At 38.2% G+C, this 20,886-nt stretch overlaps 1 protein-coding gene across 2 annotated transcripts in view; it reads right to left on the reverse strand.

The window, feature by feature from the left end:
- Positions 1-918: 918 nt before the first annotated feature.
- The window catches only part of ENPP1 (ectonucleotide pyrophosphatase/phosphodiesterase 1), a 57,293-nt gene continuing 37,325 nt past the window's right edge, over positions 919-20,886 (reverse strand). For both annotated transcript variants that reach the window (XM_042795830.1, XM_032983177.2), the window contains 12 exons: positions 20,366-20,397; positions 19,079-19,206; positions 17,928-17,997; positions 14,686-14,773; positions 11,414-11,589; positions 10,827-10,878; positions 7,864-8,018; positions 6,768-6,903; positions 5,693-5,773; positions 4,504-4,636; positions 3,652-3,808; positions 919-2,798 (listed from right to left, as the gene is read on the reverse strand). In XM_042795830.1, coding sequence (XP_042651764.1) covers positions 2,631-2,798; positions 3,652-3,808; positions 4,504-4,636; positions 5,693-5,773; positions 6,768-6,903; positions 7,864-8,018; positions 10,827-10,878; positions 11,414-11,589; positions 14,686-14,773; positions 17,928-17,997; positions 19,079-19,206; positions 20,366-20,397 — 1,376 coding nt within the window. In that variant the 3' untranslated portion in view covers positions 919-2,630. The remainder of the gene's footprint in view (positions 2,799-3,651; positions 3,809-4,503; positions 4,637-5,692; positions 5,774-6,767; positions 6,904-7,863; positions 8,019-10,826; positions 10,879-11,413; positions 11,590-14,685; positions 14,774-17,927; positions 17,998-19,078; positions 19,207-20,365; positions 20,398-20,886) is intronic.

A 20,886-nucleotide genomic window follows, 5' to 3' on the forward strand; every position in this document is an offset into this window, starting at 1 on the left:
AAGCAGTTACATCAAATAACACTGACAGTCGTGTCACAACAGTGCTGCTATGACACCTTCCAGCTTCACCTATTGAGAACGCTCAGTGGAGCTCTGATACCGTACCTCAGCCAGAACAGAAAATACTTTACAGCCAGATAGACAATGCTGTAGGCTTTTTGCAGAATTATGAGTTTGATGGTGGCTGTAGCATGCTCCTTGGGGCCCATCAGTCTTCAAAAACACAACCCAGTATATGAGGTCCTGGGGTAGCGCCAGCCACTGGACACCATGACTGGCACCAGCATTTATTCACAGTGCTCTGACACCACCACTGCAAATGTTTCTAAAATGCAAAGTCAAAGAAATAAAAGAAGCAAAACTACTTACACTAAGACTAAATCAGGATGGCTCTCTTCTTTGACAAAGGTGACTTGTCAATATCTTGCAAAGCCACGTCCCAAACCCATCTCAGCCACTACCCTCTCTTGACAACCATAACAGTTTTCACAGCTGTTCCCCCTTCCAAAATCCACCCTAGGTCAAACCAGCAGTCATCTGCTTGAAGCCTATCCTGTTCCAACTTTTCCCAGGACCTAGGCCAGCGCTGCATCTTAACTAAAACTGGCATCGCTTCACTTTCTGAAGATGTCAACCTCTCTGTCATTTGCATTCAGGAGACAGTACAGTTCTAAAAAAAAAAAAAAAAAAAAAAAAAAAATTAAAAACATCTTGACCATCTTTTGTTGTACCTTCGCCTTCCAAGGATGAATGTAACTTCAACATTCCAGTTGGAGTAGTTGTCTTTAACTCAAAGAGCAGGGATTGAAGCAACCCTCTTCCCACTCCCCCAAAATAATGTGAAATAGTGCTCTATTTCTGCACCAGTGTTTAACTAGGCAGTAGCATTTGATACAGAAAGGGTCATGAACAGCATACTATTTCTGACATTTTTATTGGTCACAGGCAATGTTACAAAGCAGTTATGATGAATAATGCTGTCACAGTCATATCATAATGTGAGGTTGCTGCAACACATTTAAATTTCACACAGTGAAACTACTTCAGGGAAAAAAAAAAGTCATGCTTGGAACAGAAGATCAAGAAAATACATTTGGTTAAAAGAAAATAATGGTCCCAGGATTTCAGCCCACTCAAACTGAAGTTAATGGAAAAGCTTCCACTGACTTCAGCAGGCTTTAAATCCAGACTCCAACATCCTCTGACTAAGCTTTAAGGTGAAATGCCCCTCTGCTCAGTCACAGGCTCTTCATTCTTCTAACATACTTGTGCGTGATGCATTTTCTTCTTTTTAAATGAGAAGAACATAAATGTGTAATTGACTATGCCAAACTTTATACATAACAGAGCCAATTTTGGCTCATCAGCTTTAGAAAGAGTGAGAGAATTACAAAGGTGAGAGCATGTGTACTGGAAAAGGAGGGAGTTCCTACACTCCTGAGTGCCTGTAGCAGCCGTTTGTGTAGCCTGTAAGCTTCCAAGAAAGCTCATTACATGCTTCTTCAGAATTTGCATCTGGCAGTGTCTGTATTCAAGATGGATAACTTATGTGAGCTGGAGTTTGGATGACGTATCCCTAAGAACAGCTACAGATGCAGCTAGGATCTTGTCATTTGCTGCCAACAGACAACTGAATGGCCTGTGGGCGTTTACTGTAGTTACAACATGTGCCATCAGAGAAGATCACCTTACCCATCTAACTAAGGCAACAATCTTGGTGCAAAATTGCCTTTTCTTGACATAAATGGGATTTCAACACTACAGCTGACAAAATCATGCACCAAATTGAGAGGCATCTTTGCTTCAATAAATAAAAATATTTTCATCAAATTAAGTTTAATTTGAAGAAAGATAATTATTTCTGGGAGCTCAGAGATATTTCCAAACTATTTTCTTCTGATTTGCAGGCGACTTGATGCATCCTGTATCTGCTCATTCTGAGGATGCATATACAACACGCAAATTGTGCGTCAAATTCTCCTTCAGTGCTGGGGACACTAGAGGGCAGCAACATCCCAAGGCTTCCCAGCTAACAGAACTCCTTTAGCCAGGCGTCTTTTCCATGTTGAGGAAGTTGCAGTTACCAGTCTTACTAACCTCAGTATAGCTTCTCGTATCATAACACTGCATCATTTTACAAGACCCAAAGCTCAGAATGTAATTCATGCTTCAAGGAAAACTAGAGTGAGAGGTGCTGTTGTTTGTATTTCAATGGTCACCAAGAACGTAGTCATTTCCCAGAACTGTATTCGCTAATTATCTACATTTTTTAAGTAGAATATCATTCATAACCCATGTTTTATAAACTTCTCCCTCTCCAGTGCATATAAAAGATAACATCTTTGTTCGTGTCTCAGACTATGCTGATTGAATGCTGTTAGCATTTAATAATGGACATGGTTCTACCACATTCAAGTGGGATTGACAGGAGCTGCCATCCTGTGTTACATGCATAGTCCATCAGGAGTCCCTGAGATACAAATATGGCACCCACTCTCCTCCCTACTGGCATTTTGGTCAAGAGTTCTCAATAAATGTTCCAGCTTATTTTCAAAAAATGTTTTCATTAATTAAAAACAGTCTATTTACAAATCAGTTGTGAAATGGGTAACAACATTCCACAGGAAAAATCAGACTGTTTCGAAAGTTGGTAAATATGTTTTTAACTGTAAAATCTCAGATACTGGCTGTTTTCTGTCTTGATAGAAGCTGAGTCCAGTAAGTAATTCTATATCCCTGATCCGAGCTGTATGAAACTTCATTCTCTCTTCAACCCACATGGACTCAGGCTTGCCATCCTATTGGGACAGAGGAAGAAAAAAAGGGTTTGTAAAACTTTTTTTTTTTTTTTCTGACATACATTGAAGCAATTACCAAAAGACATTTTGATGTTTTATAAAGACAGAAAGCAGAGTAACTGTTGGCACTGTATTATAAATAGTTATAAGCTTGCCAGAATTTAGTACTTGTTACTTCCTCAAGTATACAAAACACGTATCTGCATCAGTAGAAGTTGGTGATAATGGGAAAATGGAAGGTAAGGTCCAGCATCTATCCACCATCTCTATGATAAAACTGTTTCAGAGAACTCTGTCCAACTTGGACAGTGATTTGTATAATTCTTTGCTACAGGATATGTCTACACACTTCCCACGCTTTGTTCTGGTTCCTATGGAGTGTAGCTATGTGCGTTCCTATCACAATGCCAAGGTGCCTGAACTAGAAGCAACTGGTGTTCTTCAGGAACATCTGCATCTCCTCTTTTTGGGTATGCATTTGGCCTAGCACTGACCTTTCTTTGTGGATGACAACTCCTAGAAGATTTTCACCCTCCTCAGCTGTTGGCTGGATATATGCACTACAGAAGCCTACGTATGTATCACACTGATTGACTCTACATACTCTGACTCCACCCTGCTAGCTGTATGTTTGGCTCTTTGAACAGGGAACTTTTATTTTCATATTTGAGCATATATACAGACCTTAACATAATTCTGTTTATAAAAACATTGTCTTCTCTCTCAAGATGACTGTGATAGACTATGTAATTTTTACAGTCTTTACAGTCATTAACTAGTAACTGATGATATCCAAGCAAAACAAACTCAAGCCTGAGTTCAGATGTTTATGGGGACTGAATAGACTACTTACCGCACAGCTTTCACTGTTGTCTTCTCTGTGAGGTACAAGGAAAGACAAGGCATCTAGAGACCCTTCACACTCCAGAGGAGTTTCTGAAGTATTTTTACAACTCGTCAGCACAATGAAGAAATGAGTTGGAACTGGAACTTCTGCATTACTGGGGTGTCTGAAACACACAAGAGCTTTCTGTAAATCCACCAAATCATACTTGCACAAAGAACAAGTGGCAGCAATCAGCTATATTCTGGCATATCATTTTTAGCAATCCACCTATTAAGCCCATAGAAAGCTTAGCCCTGGAACGAATATTCCAGATTACTATTTTGCAAATCAGGTTTGGCTTGTAGGCTGATCTAAGTAACAAGTTTGATGAGGTATAACAACGAACTGATTTATCATAAAAATATGTAAGAATCTAGAGTAGATGGAGAGTTCGGCTTGAGCTCAGAAAACCATCTGCCTGCTGGCTTGAAACAATTTTGCTAACTAGCATATTTGTACGCACAACTTTGTAGTGGAACACTGCCAGCTCAGGAAGCATCAACCATGACACCGGGGATAAGCCCCTGCCGCATCCACTCCTAGAGGCAATGTCATAAGATTTCAGGCTAGCGGACGTTCTTCCACATGCAACAGCTTCTCTCACGTTTCACCTTCAGGTTTTAGGATACCCACTTTGAGGGTGTGTCTTCTCTTTGTGCTTTTTGCTTATTTCTTACCTTTACACTTCTGTATCTGCTTAGGACCATTTGACTATCTTTCTGAACTGATACAACCTTTCCTTGATAACAAGGATCATAATTGCTTTTTGACCACTAATGGCAGAACGAAACAAAGTATTAGAACATGAAAAGTTCCCACCTTTTCACCTTTTCTGGGATATCACAGAGCCCATCAGAGTCATAATCAAACACAGGACCACTGACTACATTGACACCACTCCTGGATGCAGCATATTCAGGTAGCAGGTGTTGATGGAAGTAGTTCCATAACACTGAAACACAGTAATAGAAGTGGGAAACATAAGTTCCAAGGTAGAAGCCATTAATACAACTCTGCAGTTTTCAGTGGAGTATAAAGAAACATGATAAGCTAGGAAAATACTAAGTTATAGAGGTGTTTACGGCATTTAAAGGTTGCATCTAACTGAGCAGCAGCATGGACTGCAATATCTCCTGGCACTGTGTCTTCACAGTCACCCTAACCACAAACCTGACTGAGGCACAGTGATGCTGCTCCCTGGAGGCCTTGTGTTTCTTTCCTTGAAAACCAAATCATGGGGAGGCTAGAGCAGGGAAGGTGAAAGAAGACCATGCCTGCCCATGTCTTGCCCCACTATCAAGTTGGCCTGGCTAGCTTGTACACCCACACTTATCAGCTGGGAAGCATCTTACCCATATGATATTTTTAATTATAGTTGAGAGTTGACCACTATTCCATTGCAAAACAGGACATCTCTTCTGCTCAGAGCAAGTGCCAAGAGCAAGTTATCTTCCTTTTCACCAGAAATATGTTTAATCTCCTTCAGCCAATTTCCTCATGTTCCCTCTCACCTGGGAAAGCCTAGGTCTTCATAACTTTTCTATTAGAGACATGATTATTTTCCTGTTTCCTTAGTGATTGAGATCCTAAATTCCTGTCTGGAAACTCATCTGAGTTTAGAAAACATTCCTACCTTAAACTGGAAATTAATTGAACACTCAGAATTATATATGGTATCTGGGTTCTCTAGAAGATACTCAGTGGGAAACCCTGTTCAGGTAGGTAGGAAAATGTAAACAAAAAATGTCAGACAAATGGAGACACTTATACTATACTTCCATTTAATGAGCCAATTGATTAGGAATCATAAACTCACAATGGTGGGCCTTTTTCACAAGAATGATAATCCTACTTCAAGGAACTTTTTATTGAGGTAAGCAGCCCACAGTCAGAGGAGGTCTTATTTTACAGAGGCAGATGAACCAGGGATCATTTGGAAGCAAGCAAAAAATCAGCAGTCTTTTTTATATTCAATTGTGAACACAAAATATGCATACAAATAAAATACCTTTAAATGCAGGATACATTGGCACAATGTTGCTGGTAAGCAAGGCATCATAGTGAGGTTTCTTTGCATCTATCATAAAATCTAAAACAAAAAGTAATTAACTACTTCGATTTGTTACTTTAAAAGCATGAAAATGCAAGTTTAAAGATCAATGTCATAATGTTAAGGCAGAACTGACCTAACTTCGTTTTCCAAAGCTGATGTGGGTCTAAGTGCTAACTTCAGTACATGCTGAATCCCATCCAAAATATACAATCTTATTAGCAGCAGTAATTGCACTTGGCAGATATACAGTGGACAAATTTTCATGAGATTTAAAAATATCAGAACAGACATTTGTATTGTGGAGAAGGGAATAAAATTCACTTCATGAGTGTCAGACAAGCTTGTTCTCACTGCAGAATCTAGGCATAAAAATAGGAGCTCTATCGGAATTTTGCAAATTACACACGATGTGGATGTTTAAATAACCTACTACTCAGTACTTTGTGCAATAAAGTCAATGTAAAATGCTTTCAAATCAGATCAGCAACGGTTCACAAACCATGTAACCACCTGTAAACAGTTAAGTACTTTGTAATATTTGAGAATCAGAGCTACGTCCTACAGATCAATGCTGAATTGCTTTACTAAAGACCACATATGGCACACAACGGCACATTTCAAATAAAAAATAAACTTATTGAGGCATTTTTTTACTTAATGAAACATCCCTAAATTTTACTTTGTATTACAGGTGTTAGTTGAAACTATCCAAAGAGAATTTGCAATTTACTAGCTTGCCAGACTTGACTCAAGGTTTACATGTTCCCTCCAGTTTCTTCTATGAGATGCCACTTGAGAAACCTGACAGTTCCAAAGCTTTTGGGAAGTTCTAAATGACCTTGGACAACCCACCAACTGCTGAAGCACCTAAAATATTTTTCTTTCTCATATGCTGAAGTGAACGGCAACCAATTCAACAACTGCTGCTTCACACTCCAATTAGTTATCGAGATCATCTATAAAGCACTACACCTACTACATTACAAATTATTCAAACAGATATGCTGTACAACGAAGGCAATGTACGTACTTGGAGGAGAAAGGAATCCGTAAGTTAAGCGAGGATGATTGTTGTAAAACAAACATGTCTGGTTATGATTAAAAGAAATACGAACATCTTTGTGTAAACAGTTGGAGGTATCTTCTGTAGCAGAAACCCATTTGTCCTATTGAACGAGAAGAGAGTTTCTTTGTTAAAACAGACAGATGACACAATAATTCCCTCAGTGTGGGGGACTGCTGAACTCTAAATATTTAGCTGCAACTGCCTTTAATGGTGTGAAGGGACTTAATTAAGATGCAAGACTTGTTCCTATTTTGTCAGTAGAAAATAAGCCCTCCCATTCATGCCACTCACATAGAAATATTTAGAATCAAGCAAACCATGCTAGACTTTAGTTAAATTTAATTATAACAGTCGTTATTTCAAACCTGTGATTCCCAGATAATCAAACTAAAAAGCATCCTCTACTGTCCTAATTTCTTTTAAGCATGATGTAGCTTCTAAATTTTCTTTGAATAGGAAAGGCCAACTTGAAAAAAACTTTCACTCACAAGATCAGTGCTCTGCATGAACATGCACAACTTAGCATAGGGTTCAGGACAGCAAAAACCAGATTTATCTCCAATGACCTTTTTCCCCCCTGTAATCAGGATGATCTTCTGTGAGAAGGATCGGATCAGGGCACGAACAGTTCACAATAGCCCAGAGATTATTTTTTCAAAAGGATCCTGCCACATTACAAACACTGCTTTAAGACCATGAAACCCATGTTGAGACCAGACTAAAGACAGCACTGGCTAGAGCAGACCTTTGCTGCCAAGCAGTAAGCCACGGCAGACTCATAGGGCTTCTGTATCAGTGGCAACGGGCTCCTCACTTCCACGGGGGCAAAACTGCAGCTCACTCCGAGAAACAGGAAAGAGTCAAAGGCAACCCTTATTAATATAGGAAAGTGAAGAAAAGCTCATACAAAATTCCTCTTTTTTTTTTTTTCCCCTCATGTGGTTCTCCTTATTTCCCTGGAAGATAATATCATGATCAGATCTAAGCAGCATTCAGGAATAGCTGACGTTCAAATTTTTCACCTTTCATAGTTGCTTCCAACCTTTTTTAATATACTTACATCTTTGTTAACAGTGTATGCACTCCACAGAGACATCCTGTAGTCCTTGCTGTATCCACTCACATAACGGTAATGGTAAAGGAGGCAGTAATTATGTCTCTTCTGCAGAACCCTCGGCCGTCCATAGGGCAAAGTAAGTTTCTCTATCTTCTTAACTGCAGCAGAAATAGTGCATGTTACATTTCAGTCAATACTGGTTGTTAAGCATCTTCCTCTTTTATACTGCTAAGGTTGCCTCAATTTCCAATTGCCAAACGGAGAAGTTGCAGTAAAGGAACAAAAAGAATTGTCATTCTATCAAAGGCATAGTTTCTATCTTAGGGCAATAAATTAAATGACAAAGCCAGTATAAAGCAATCATTTAAATTTATACTGTACAAATTAAGTTTATATTTAAAACAAAACATTTTGCCATTTGAAACAGGAGACGGTTCTAAGTTGCAAGGCTAAAGTCTTTGTTGACTTCGTGTTTCAGTTTAAATATATAATGTGGGATCTGCTTCTACACAGCATTTAGATGGGTCAGTAACCAATTGTGATTTGAAATATGTTGAAGGAACTATTTTAGTAGAAACCAAAGACATATATAAAAGTGACATTTAAGAGACTAGGAAATACAGAGTTCAAAATAAACAATACAGGGAAGTACTGGTTGAATTTTCAGATGTGTGAGGACTCGCTTTATAATGAGTGTGATAGTCACAAAACCTTCATTCTCTCTCTCTCTCTCATGGACTACATCTCTTTAGAAAGTTTGTATACAGAGAAAGATATCTCCAAATGTTTTATGTACGATACTGCACAGGGCTTCTGGCAGACCCTTGTCTAAGGCATTGCCTGTTGATTGGCCAGCTACTGCATTCAATGGAAGAGTGAAGACTTCCCTTTAAAACTGTATTAGAAGGGAGCTATGTGGGATCAGCAGATGGCAAGTCGTTAGACAGAAGCTGAAAAGTAAAGCAGGGTTAGCAAAAGAATTACTTTAGAGTCAATACCATTTATTTTAAAGAAAAAACAAAGTACTAACGAAACAGAGCCACAAGAAACACAGGTTCTTGCAGTCATTCGCTGCAGTCAACAGTCAGCAGAAAGTTCCAGTTTTTAACCCCTAAGGTAGACTTCAGTTTCATCAAAATATTAAATATTTAATTTTTTTCCAACTGGAAACAAACAAAAATAAGGTTTTCAAGTTTCGAGTTCTCTGATGTAAAATAAAAACTGAGGAAAACAAGCACAGCACTGAAATATTTTAAAATATAAAAAATATTACTTTGCCTTTGAAAATGCAAGTATTTTCAATCATTACATGACTGGAATTATAAAGAAGGCGTCAAAGTATATTTCCCATTAAATAGGTCACTACCACCCACAAATTATACAGAACTAAAATTTCAAGGCAACTGCTTTAAATGGCTAAAGAAATTGAGCAATGAATGCTGCAGTTTTTTTCCACAGTAATTCCACAACACAAAAAAAAGTCAAGATTATGACATTTATTTCTCCACCCACGAGGGAAAAGGCAAACAACTCACATTTTTTAAATAGAACTAAAAATGCAGTTAATATTTTGTTGTTTTTACAGGCTGTCAAGTTATTGTCATAATTGAGGTAACTATTAAACTCAGTAGTCTTAAGAAGCATCTGGGCTGGTTACTAGAATTCTTTCATCTGCGATAATGGTTTTTATATCTAATTAATAAGTCCTTAATAAAATTTATAAGGAAATTACTGCTATCGAGACCAGTGCTAAACCAGGTCTCACTGATAATCCAAGCCAAATCCTACTGTCTCAAAAATGTAGGTTTAGAGCCTTAGGTTCCTATTTCTACAAAATGGAAATGAGATAGGTTATGTGCCTGGCCTTGCCATATTTCTTCAGCGCCGGGTTCAGCAAGGCGCTCAGGTGTCTACCTACACATTAGCAGAGTCTGTTTTAGTGAAACCACTTACATGCTTAAGGGAAAGCGCACAGTATCATACTAACTGGATTTCATTTGGTTGCTCTCATGAGTGTTACAATACTGAAAGAGTTATTTTAAAAGGGTTCTGAGACACATTTTTAAAAGATGCCTTGTCGTTAGTGGAAAAGATTCAGGAGGGCTCCATCTGCTCTTTGTGCCAGATCAAACTACACAAATCAACACAAGCCTTAAATTAGCCCTGAATAAGCAGCAAGTACTGGATCCTGCCTCTAACTGGCATTTAAGTCCAGTTCTTAATAGTGAGCTACAGTGGGGTGTCGCCAAATGCAGAGTTTATTTGCATAAGAAACAAGGTTTCAATACAGGAGGCAAGGTCTCTATCAGCCTGTTTCTCTTTCTGACAGCGTAATCATCTTGATTACATCTTTTAAGGTATTAGCACCAAGGGCTACATTCCATTTTGACTTACAGTTTTCATGATCTACTTATTGTCTTACCTGCTTCGTACTCAAAGTAGTTTATTTTGTTTTACGAGTCACGAGCATGTCTACAGCCTTGCAAACTGCAGCTCAAACATGGCATGTATATGTCCAAAGAATGGAAATAAAGCATAAGGAAAACAGGCAACAGCTTAAGACCATGTAACAACTCAACTGTGTAAAACATCCCTTAAGCTTCATTAAAAGTATGATACCATCATGATGTCAGTATTTGCAGGGATTTCTTGTCAGATACTTCCCCATATACCACTTTTGCTTCCCATTATGGAATGCTCATTACTTCGGTGCTAGAAAATTCAACAATATCAGATAATACATGTGCCATAAAGACATATGTATAAGGATACATATTTATTTGAGAACAAATGGTTCAGTAGGACTGTATTTGAAAACCTCAGAATCATAGTCCCAGCAACTATTTAAAAGAATTTTTACCTCATGTACTTGAGAGCTGCTCAGAAGTTTAGATATCAAACTTTTTATATTTTTAATAATGACTACATTTTTGTTATAATTTTATATTACTGTCTAAAGTTCTTACCTTCTCTTTCAGTGAAATTTAAACGCTGATGAAAATCCCTTATTGGCAAGCTCTGTAATTATAAGGCAAAACCAGTGAGATTCTACTAAGTGTTTTACAAAGCATATTATGAGCCACTGCTACACTTAAACTACCAAATGTTACATCTGCCTTACAAGTTATCCCTATACAGAACTCACTGACATCTACTGGAGAGGGGCTACGGAGAATTTGCAGAAAGAAACTGGGTTTGCCACAAGCAAATCTACAACCTTAAAAACCACAGCCCAAATACACAATATTCACAGAAGGGAAATTTCAACATAATTAAGTGAAACAAGCAAGAGCTGAATGCTTTCCTCAAAGCTTGCTTCTGTGGCATTTTTCACGCTCTTCAGAGCTGAATATGACTTTACATAAGCAAGCTGCAAAAATGAATATACAAACACAGGCTAGTACCCACTAACCCCAGGCAAGATTTGATTTTGAAACAAACAGTAGGGGACTGCAAAACTAGCAGGTAAAGATAAACATCGGAGAATCCAGTGATTCACTCTGAATACAACGCAGACGTCTGCCTCCACAACTGTAACAATTTCAGTACTTACCCCTGTCCTGCAGGAGCAGCCAAGGCTCACTGAAAAGGCTCTTTGTCCCACCACAGGACATTCGGAAGGATGGCTTGTTTCTTTGGGATGGTGGGGGGTGTAAACAGGGTTCCTTAAAAGATGGTTTAGGCGTCCATGAGTTCCATTGTTTGGTGCTGGTTTCAAATCAAGCAAATCTATGAAAGAATTCAAGTGATATTAACAGGATGAGAAAGACTAATGCACTGCTGCCTGTATTGTGGTTACTACAAGTATGGGTCAGTCAATAAAGCTGCACTGCTTGCTGCTCATAACACTCAAAAGGGAAAACAAAGTAACCCCTTTAAAAGGAAACACACATGTTCTTAGCTAGGGCTCAGCACTGTATTAGCCTGCTTGTAAAGAGAGACAGAACAAGCACTAAATTGACACAGGCTTACTTCTAAGGGGCATTGAACTTGCAGCTACTAAACTTGCAGGAGGGGACAAAATGGGAATCTCAAACACACAAAGCTAGTGACTACATAACATCGAAGCTTCGGGGAATAAGATTGGGAGCTTTTTGTTTTGTTTGTGTGTTTTGGTTTGGGTTGATTTGTTTATTTTAATTATCTGGAAATTAAATACATAAGTTTCAGTTAATAAGCATCACTAAAAGGTAAAGCCATAAAAGAACCTAGACAGAACATAGGTTTCTGCTTGTCACTTAGTTCTAAAATGTTAAGCTTCAAATTTCTCACCAAAGTAGTCTAATCACAAAAAGAACTCTACCCCACAAACAGCTAAATCTCTGCCATTAAAGTAATTCAAATAACTAAAAGCTGCCTACCACTAACGCTCAGAGACACTTCAGACACCTTCAAAAATACTGAATAGATCAAGGCCTATTTCATGCTTAATCCTTGCTAGCATTCAGAGATTTGTTCTTCCTCCAACTCAACTCATATTGAATCTATGAAATAAGAGGTTTTCAAAACAAAGCAGGTGACGAGACACACTTGTATCCAAAAGCTTCATTTCTAGATTACTTATCTAGAGCACAAGAGTTAGAGCTGAACTTCCCTTCCTACAGGGGGAACTGAACACATTTCTCCCTGCACTGTGCCACTCAGATATGTTAATGGCATTCCCTCCAGATGAAGCTGTTTAGCTTTGGAAAGAAGAATAAAACAACTTTTCTAATCCTAGTAGTACCTGCTCCAATGAATACATAAAAGCAGTGAAACACATCAGAACCAGTCCTGGAACTCAGGTCCCCACTTCAACAGCTAAATTACATTGTTATGTTCCTGTTATTTTAAGTGGAGTATCCTGGAATTCACAACACCCTAGAAATGTCCAAGTCTGGCAATTTGAATGCCTTTGAAAACACGAGTTGAAATTCCCCAATTCAGACAAGACAGTTGCACATATCCAGTGCTCATGCTTTAACTGCTGAGATGTCAGACAAATGGGAGACAGTATCTCTTCTCTGGTTGCGCTCTGCAAGAAGGTGCAGTCAGGCACCTCCAAGAGAAATGCTAGAGCCCCAAATGACAAGTGAAAGATGCCACCTTTCTGCAGTCCAGAAGGCACCTAAGCCCTGGGCAAGGAAAAGGTTAAGTCACCTCAATTAATTTTCTCTCTGAAAGTAAATGCGCTGGCTTTTGCACATTCTATTCTTCTGGTCCTTTCTATAGCAGATGGAGGAAATCTAGACCTCAAAGACTGCACTTAAAACGTCTGATCTGCCACTGAACTTGCTTCACTGAGATGCCAGCAAGGACTCTGACCCTCTCATGCAGTGTACACAGAACAGATTGGGGGGCACAAGAAGGTGGTTCAAGATCAACCATGGAATGAGAAGACAGCAAAGCACACAAGACTGACACTTCCTGACAGTGGCCTGTTTCCTATTCCAGCAAAGAACTTAAACACATGGTTAAAACGTGGTATACCTGCATATCACCACTGATCCCAAGCATGTGCCGTGCTCCCATTAAGCGTTTTCTGGATCAAACCCTTTGGTAATGCTTTGTCTCTCACAGATGCAGATGTTAGAGCAAGTATAGGTCCTGGCAAGAGAGAGAAGTAGGCAGAAAATAATGGAAGACAGGTGAAGACCTCAAGGGGAATAAATGAACAGAAAGTGGTAGAACTACTGATAGACTTTTAGAGAAACCATGAAATACTGAATGAAGAAGGGATAAAGGAACAAGGAGGCACAGTAACATTGTGTTTGAAAGGGGGAAAAGAGGGCCACAAGGCAACTAATTTTCAGAAAAAAAACACTACTTCTCTGGTGCAGTGTACTGTATAGTGTCAGAAAATAGAGTGAATAATATCTGTATATGGAATGGGCTGTCTGTGAAACTCAGATACAGAAGCAGACTGCATGGAACAGAAGCCAATCATGAACTCTAGAGTGACACCATCAACAGGAGAGAAACAGAAAACCTGACTATTGCAGAGACAGCTAGCTCTAGAGCCAGACTCCAAGCAGTGGGACTACAGACTAACAAGACCCTGCAGTCTACCAAAGGACAAAAAAAAAGGGCATTATTTGAAACACCTGTTATATTAAACAATGAGAATTGTCAGGGAAACATCGAAATCTAGTACTATAAGATATAATACATAAAACCAAACAAGTGACACACACAATGATAAATTTTGGAAAAGGTTTATTATATGAATTTTATCTGAATTAAGGATTAAAAACCTACTTATATCAAGTAACTACAATTAAAAATATGGTAAAGGAAAACAACTGATCAGAAAACACACAAAGAAAAACAAGGAATTGATCAAGTGCATAAAAAGCAGAGGGGGTGATAGACTCAGGCTTTCTGGACAAAAGCTGCCTGCCAACTGCACCCATACCCATTACTATTTATTTATTTATTCATTATTTGTTGTTCTGCCTGAATAAGGTCACCTGAGTGATTAATCTAATAAAGTCTCCAGTTAGATATGAGAAAGAAATATCCCCTCTTGATGGTAGAGAGATTGTGTAGTTGACAGTTTTAGTAGGGTGACTCAAAGCACCAGCTCTGGAGCAGCCAGAGGAGCAGAGACCAGTGGAAAGGAGAGATACTGCTGGCTTCACCAGTAGATCCTAAACAGCTGTTAGTCATTTAGAAGCTGGACCTTTCTCAGAAAAACAAACAGCTTTTTATTTGTGAAAGTCAGTGGCAAGTCTTAAAGGAAAATTTTTAAGGACACTTTAAAAAAATCTGTTATTAGAAGATTTACAATGCCCAAAAGATATTATACTTCACTGAACAAAGATGACCCCCATCAATTGTACTTACCACACATTAAATTATATACTTCAATGTTTTCAAATGGATCAACTTGAGTATGGAACTTGAATCCTGGTCCAAAACCAATAAAGATAGCCTGGGATTTATAAAGAAAAGTGGAACTTTATTTAAGACAAGTTGAAATGGAAAATATCCTCATGCTCAGAGGGCATTTTCTTTCAAGAATTTATCTTTACCAACATAGTATGGATCAAGTCAAAAGCATGCTTTTTAATAAATTAATGTACAAGAATAATTTTTAAAAGTAGTAAAAGAGTATTAGGAAACCTTCTCACTGGTGCTTTTAAAAAGCTGCCTTCAGCCATTTATGAAGTCCCTTACTCTTCTCTGCTTTTGGAGAAGTTAGATTAGTTTTCTTAAATGCTTTAAGAAATTTAATGGGAATGCTGAGCCAAAATAACTATCACATTTCATGCCCTGTACACAACTTGGAAACTTTTAACCTAAGACTATAAAACATCTGTTGGTAAGAGTGCTTTAAACGGTTTAAGCAATGGCAACATTCTAGGCTTCCACGCCTGGTTTGCAGCTGTTCTTTCTTCTTCTTCCACCACTGCCTCAGCCATACTGGCACAGGCTATTGTGTAGCCAAACAGCGAACCTGGTCCAGGAATGCAGCCAGCTCACAAAAGTTTCTTTTTTCCAGTTGGCTCTTTTCCTTCTGGTTCACTTCACCGACCTACTTAATGCTGCAGCCACGCAAAGCTCACACTAGCATATGCAGGGTTTGCTGCAGAAATAAGAACAGGGAGGCAAGGGCAGCAAATGCTTAAACTCAACTGATGCCAAACAAAGAATATTTTTAAGCTTATCCTGACATATTCAGCTTCTTTTTAATTAAGTGAAACATATTACACCCATCTGTGGTATCAAGATACTGAATGAGTGATGGATGCTTTGCACTCTATAGCTTCTTCCTGAATAAGATCTCAAAGCTCTTTGCAAACAATGCAATTGTCCCAGATTTCATATCTGTGTGGAAAAAAAAAAAAAAAAAGGCTAAAGACTCAACTCTCCTTTTTTTTTGAGATTAAAGCATAATGCAGGCTGTCATTCTGCAGCTGTTGATACTAACATCTGTAGGCTAATAATTTACTCAAGAAGCCTAATTTGAATCAGATACAGCAAGAACACACTACCTCCTTTCTATTGAACTAGGTAGTTACAGAGTATGAAATTTATGCTGCTACAATGTTAGCCACAAAAGGATAAATTATATCTGGTTTAAGACCAGTTAGGGATGCTATGAACCAACAATCCCAAAACCGACAAAAAATTTGCATAGAGTCAACCTACTGAAAAGAATTTACACAGTCAGAAAGAAAGAATATACTAAGCCAGCATCTGGCATCATGTGGCGTTGCTGGTTGTAACCCATTACTAGGTATCCTATCAACAGGTTTTCTATTGTCAAATCATGGAAGAGGAGTAGGCCTGGAAGGGTAAACCAATACAAAATTAACACAGGGTTTGGCTAGCTTTTTTTTTTTTTTTTTTAAATGTTTGATTACAACACTACATAATTCTACGAGACATGAAAAACAAGGCTTCTAAGAGAAATCTATGCTTTACATGGACTACATAAGTCTTTTCCCAAAACTTGTTTTCAATACTTTTTTGAATACGGAGTTCTCTCTTTACAGATGTGTTTACACATATTCATTGTAATAGTACCAAGTACCTCACAAATGTTAGTGGCTTTTATCCTGAAAATAGCTTTTGATATGAAGAGTACTGCCTTTCATTTTATTGATAGCAGAAACTGAAGCAGAGGATAGGTTAAGTGACTTCCCCAAATTAGATGGAGCTGACTAAGGATCTGATTTCATGTTTCTCTTTGATCCGTTCCCATTTCTCATTAAAGAGAAGAATTTTGGGACTCCTTACTTTAAACATGACTGACATGCCCTCCTGAACAGACTACCTCAAAACAGTGATACACATTCTGTCATGACATGGTAGAATTGCAGAATTTGGAGATAATTTAGTCAACTTTTGCAAAAGACAGAATCTAAAGTAATTATTTTATTCCTGAAAAAAGTTTGTCTGACCAGTCATTAGGTAATTCCTGTGGTGGAAACTCCACAGACTTTAAGGTCAAACCATGGTACTAAATGGTTTTAAAAAAAAAGTTTTATTATAATCAAATCAATTCTTCTTTATTGCAGTTTAAGCCTGTTACCCGTGTTCTTAGGCAACCCAGAAAACAAAGAATGGACTAGCCTTACAGACGAGGGGACTGGCTAGGGGACAACTTTGCTTGCAAGGGCCTGGGTGACATAGGGGACAGCAAGCTGAACACAAGCCAGCAGCGTGCCCTGGCAGCAAAAGCAGCCAACAGCATCTCATGCTGTATAAACAGAAGCCCAGCCAGCAGGCTGAGGGAACAGAGCATTTCTTTAGGCCACATCAGGATACTGCACCTCCAACATAAGAATGACATCAATAAACAGCCATTGCAAATTTGAGTGGAGGGCCCCCAGGGTGGTTGGGGGCTCAAGCTCTTTCCCTGTGAAGAGGAACAGGGCTTGTTCAGCATGGAGAAGTGACCACTTCAGGTGGACCTAAACAGCAGCCCACCAGCACCTACAACGAAGTCATCAAGGAGATACAGTGATGCTCTTCAGTACTACACAGTAGGAGGCAGAGAGACAACAGGCATAAATTGAAACAAGAAAGGTTCTGGCTGGCTATAACTAAATACATTTACACCAGACAGACAGTCAGGCAGTGGAATGGGTTGGTTATAAGTTGTGGAAACTCCGCCCTTGGCAGTTTTGAAGACGCAACTGCATAAATCTCTGAGTAATCTGGTCTGATCTCACAGCTGACTGTTTTGAGTTGGAGGTAGGACTAGAGACCTCCTGAGTTCCCTTCCAGTCTGAATTCTCTTAAGATCTACAATTACTGTATTTGACGATTTGATAAGATAATTTTTCTCTTTTCCTGTTTTAATGTTACAACAAAACAATTTGGTACAACTTTATACTCTTACCAGCACAGTGAAATCTCCAGGTTAAGTCCTGGTGGGTTTTTGCTCAACTCTTATGAAAATGGAATCCTACTCTGAGTGTGTTACCAGTCACAATAGCAATCCTACAAATGCTTGATTTCTTTAATTGCAGAGGGAATAGTGTCACAGATCCTAAAAAAATTAATCTCAACTCCCAGCAAACACAACATCCAGAAATAAAAGGAGCTAAAAATAAGAGCTGGCATAAGTTTCTCACCTGCATACTGGGGAAGCGATTGTCTGATCCATGGAATCCACCTGTGCAGCTTTTAATCTCAAGCGGTTTCCTATTAAAAATTCACAGCTTATGTAACTCACTTTACAAATCATATCAGTATAAAATACATTCAGTGATGCACTGTTTACTTGTCTATTTAAAAAGATTCTTAGAGGCTTATCCATAGGGAACAGAAAGTCTTTAAGCTCTGGAAGAGAATGCCTTTAAAATCAAAATGATAGTTTTCTCTGTAAATGTTATCCCCTTTGGGACACTTGAGAATTCAGAGTCATTTAAGTCAAATATCAGATAACATATGAAAAAAATGTTTGTTCTCAGGATAACACTTCACTGTCATTTGTGTAACAAATCTTTACAGTACTTTATATAAGTAGATTCTTAAGATTTTTTTTTTTGTTTATTTTTTAATAAAAACTCCAATGTAATTTAGAGCATTTAGCTGGGCATCTTACAGCCTAGCAAAAACAAGTCTACAACATATGCCAGGTCCATACATATTGTTTAAACGTGTACAGTTCTAGTAACCCAAACCTGATTTGCACACATTTAGGGTGTTATACAACAGGACTTGCCAAATACATGGACTGAAAAACTCTTTCATGATGAAAACCCTAGAGTATCACAGAGGTGTTCAGAATTATATTATAACAGATACCATTATTTTGGGAGTTGTAAATTCATTGGTCAGAACATGTAAGGTAGTTAACCACAGTGGGCTCTGTAAATTCGACACATGCCCATGGATCGCTCAAGACTGATTCAATCAAGTAGTTATGCACCTGTTTAGCTTTCATGACTCACTTTGGAAATTCCTAAAGCACGGCAAGATGTGCTCAAGTATTTGGCAGAGGACTTCAGTTTCTAACATTTGTGTCATAAAGCCTGCCACTATCTGCATACTCAGCAGGGAGAGTATTTATAGCTGCCAGTTTAGAATTCAGCCTCCTCAGGACCGCAAATACTGTTGGGAAATGCATGCATTGTTCCTTTGCAATGTCCATTTGCTATGACAAAACAGGAATACTATGCTCCAATGGCTATCACTGAACTCTAAGCATCTGGAAGAGAAAAGCTGTAAGAAATCAATAATTTATTTGCTGTATAATCAAGTACTGAAAGCTGTAACTTACCTAGCAAGCTGCCATTGGGAGTCTAAATAAAAGTGCAGTGGTTCAATCCGGTCGTTATAGGAATAATGGAAACGCTTCGGTAGCAGCTGTTTCATGTAAGCTTTGAAAGGCTGATTTGGTTCTATGCACTGAAATGTTTAAATTAAAATATAAAATGTACATTTCACCAAGCTTTTGCTTGTGTCATTCACAGTTCTTATAAAACACTTCAATTGCAAAGGGTCCGCAATAACTTTCACTAAGGACAACAGGACTCCACCAGGTTTGGAATCACATGGTCTGGGACAAAAACATTTATAACTATTTAAATAAAAAAGACTGACTGATTTTGCATTCAATAGTTATTAGAAGAATATTTATATGGGATTAATGGATATAATTTACACTTTTTTTTTTTTCTTACAGCCTACAATTGTATAGAAGCAAACAGTACTACTTAGATTTAATAAAGAATTATAGTGAGACACAAACAACATTATACTCTCACAAGTGGTAGAAGACTAGCCAGTGCAATAATTCTACAGCTCTGTAATACAGAAAGTAAAAGACATTCAAAGGGTTTTTAGACTGGTCACTCAGGGACAAATAGATTTTTCTACCAACTAAGATCCATTACTGATTAAAAAAAAAAAAAAAGACAATCCAAAAAAACCAAAACCCAGCCAAATAAGAAAAGCACCACCCTCTACTGTAACATTAGAATTTTTTAACAGTGAAATCACCTATACAAACAACATAGCTCTTGCCAACAGTGGCGTCTGTATGACTGAGAGGCAAACAGACTGTAGTGCGGGGATGAGAATAGAAGCCAGGTATAGAGCAGAAAAGCAAATTCCTTAAACTGGAACTGATAAAAAGAAAATAGTCAATATCCTTTCTCAGAGCTGTTTATCAAAAAGGTGTGAGCAAGAAAATCTTATGCTTGTCCAGGAAATGGAGCTGAGCTTTACACTGACTTGGCCCTCAGGCAGGACGCTCCAGATACACAAGTTCTCCAGCTTGAAGAGCAGCATGATACAGTGCTAGATAAGAGTTAGTGAAGAGAAGGGAACACACAACCTTAGTTAATGCACAACCACAGATAGCCATATGACACCTTACTCAACTTTGACCTTCCCTTCCCCTGCATGGAACTACTTTTGTTTTTGTTGTTAACTGTATAGCATACAGAAGGTCACTGATTCAAAGTCCAGATGCTATAAGTAGCCTAGCAAACAGCTGATGCTATAAAATACCTGTAAACGTCAGTAGAAATCAAGCTAGAGCAACAGATAAGATGACACTTACTGTGAGGTTTCTGATAATGCCTTCATAATTAACTAGAAGAATCATATGCAAGAATTAGTCACCTAAGTTAAAAAAAATCAGATGTAAAATGAAAGCATTCCCATCACATTAACATAATTAGCTTCATTTCAAAGAATTTCTGAAATAACAAATTATTTTCCAAAATGAAGACCATATGGAGCAAAACTGAAAATCACTAAACTGTCAAGCTATTGCTTTTATGAAATTTTAGTTCAGTCTCTCCTTCCCTTGTTTACTTATTTACAGCTTTAAAGTTTTAAGCTATATTAGCCACAGTTAGAAAAATAATCTGAGAACTAAATTTTCACGAAAGAGGCAGCTAAATGCTGTGCTAATCAAGCTGTATTTTTTCTGACTGCTAATAAACTTCTAAGGAAAAAGAAACAAATAGAACTATCAGGACAGCAGTTTTATCTGGCAAGCGTCCTTAGGAAGACAGCCAAGTGCAAACTGGCTAAAATTCAGATGCTTAGACTCAAGGCAAAAGGGACCATTACATC

The sequence above is a fragment of the Tyto alba genome, unplaced genomic scaffold, assembly GCF_018691265.1.
Source record: "Tyto alba isolate M040663 unplaced genomic scaffold, T.alba_DEE_v4.0 Super-Scaffold_22, whole genome shotgun sequence".
In the NCBI taxonomy this organism is placed as follows: Eukaryota; Metazoa; Chordata; class Aves; order Strigiformes; family Tytonidae; genus Tyto; species Tyto alba.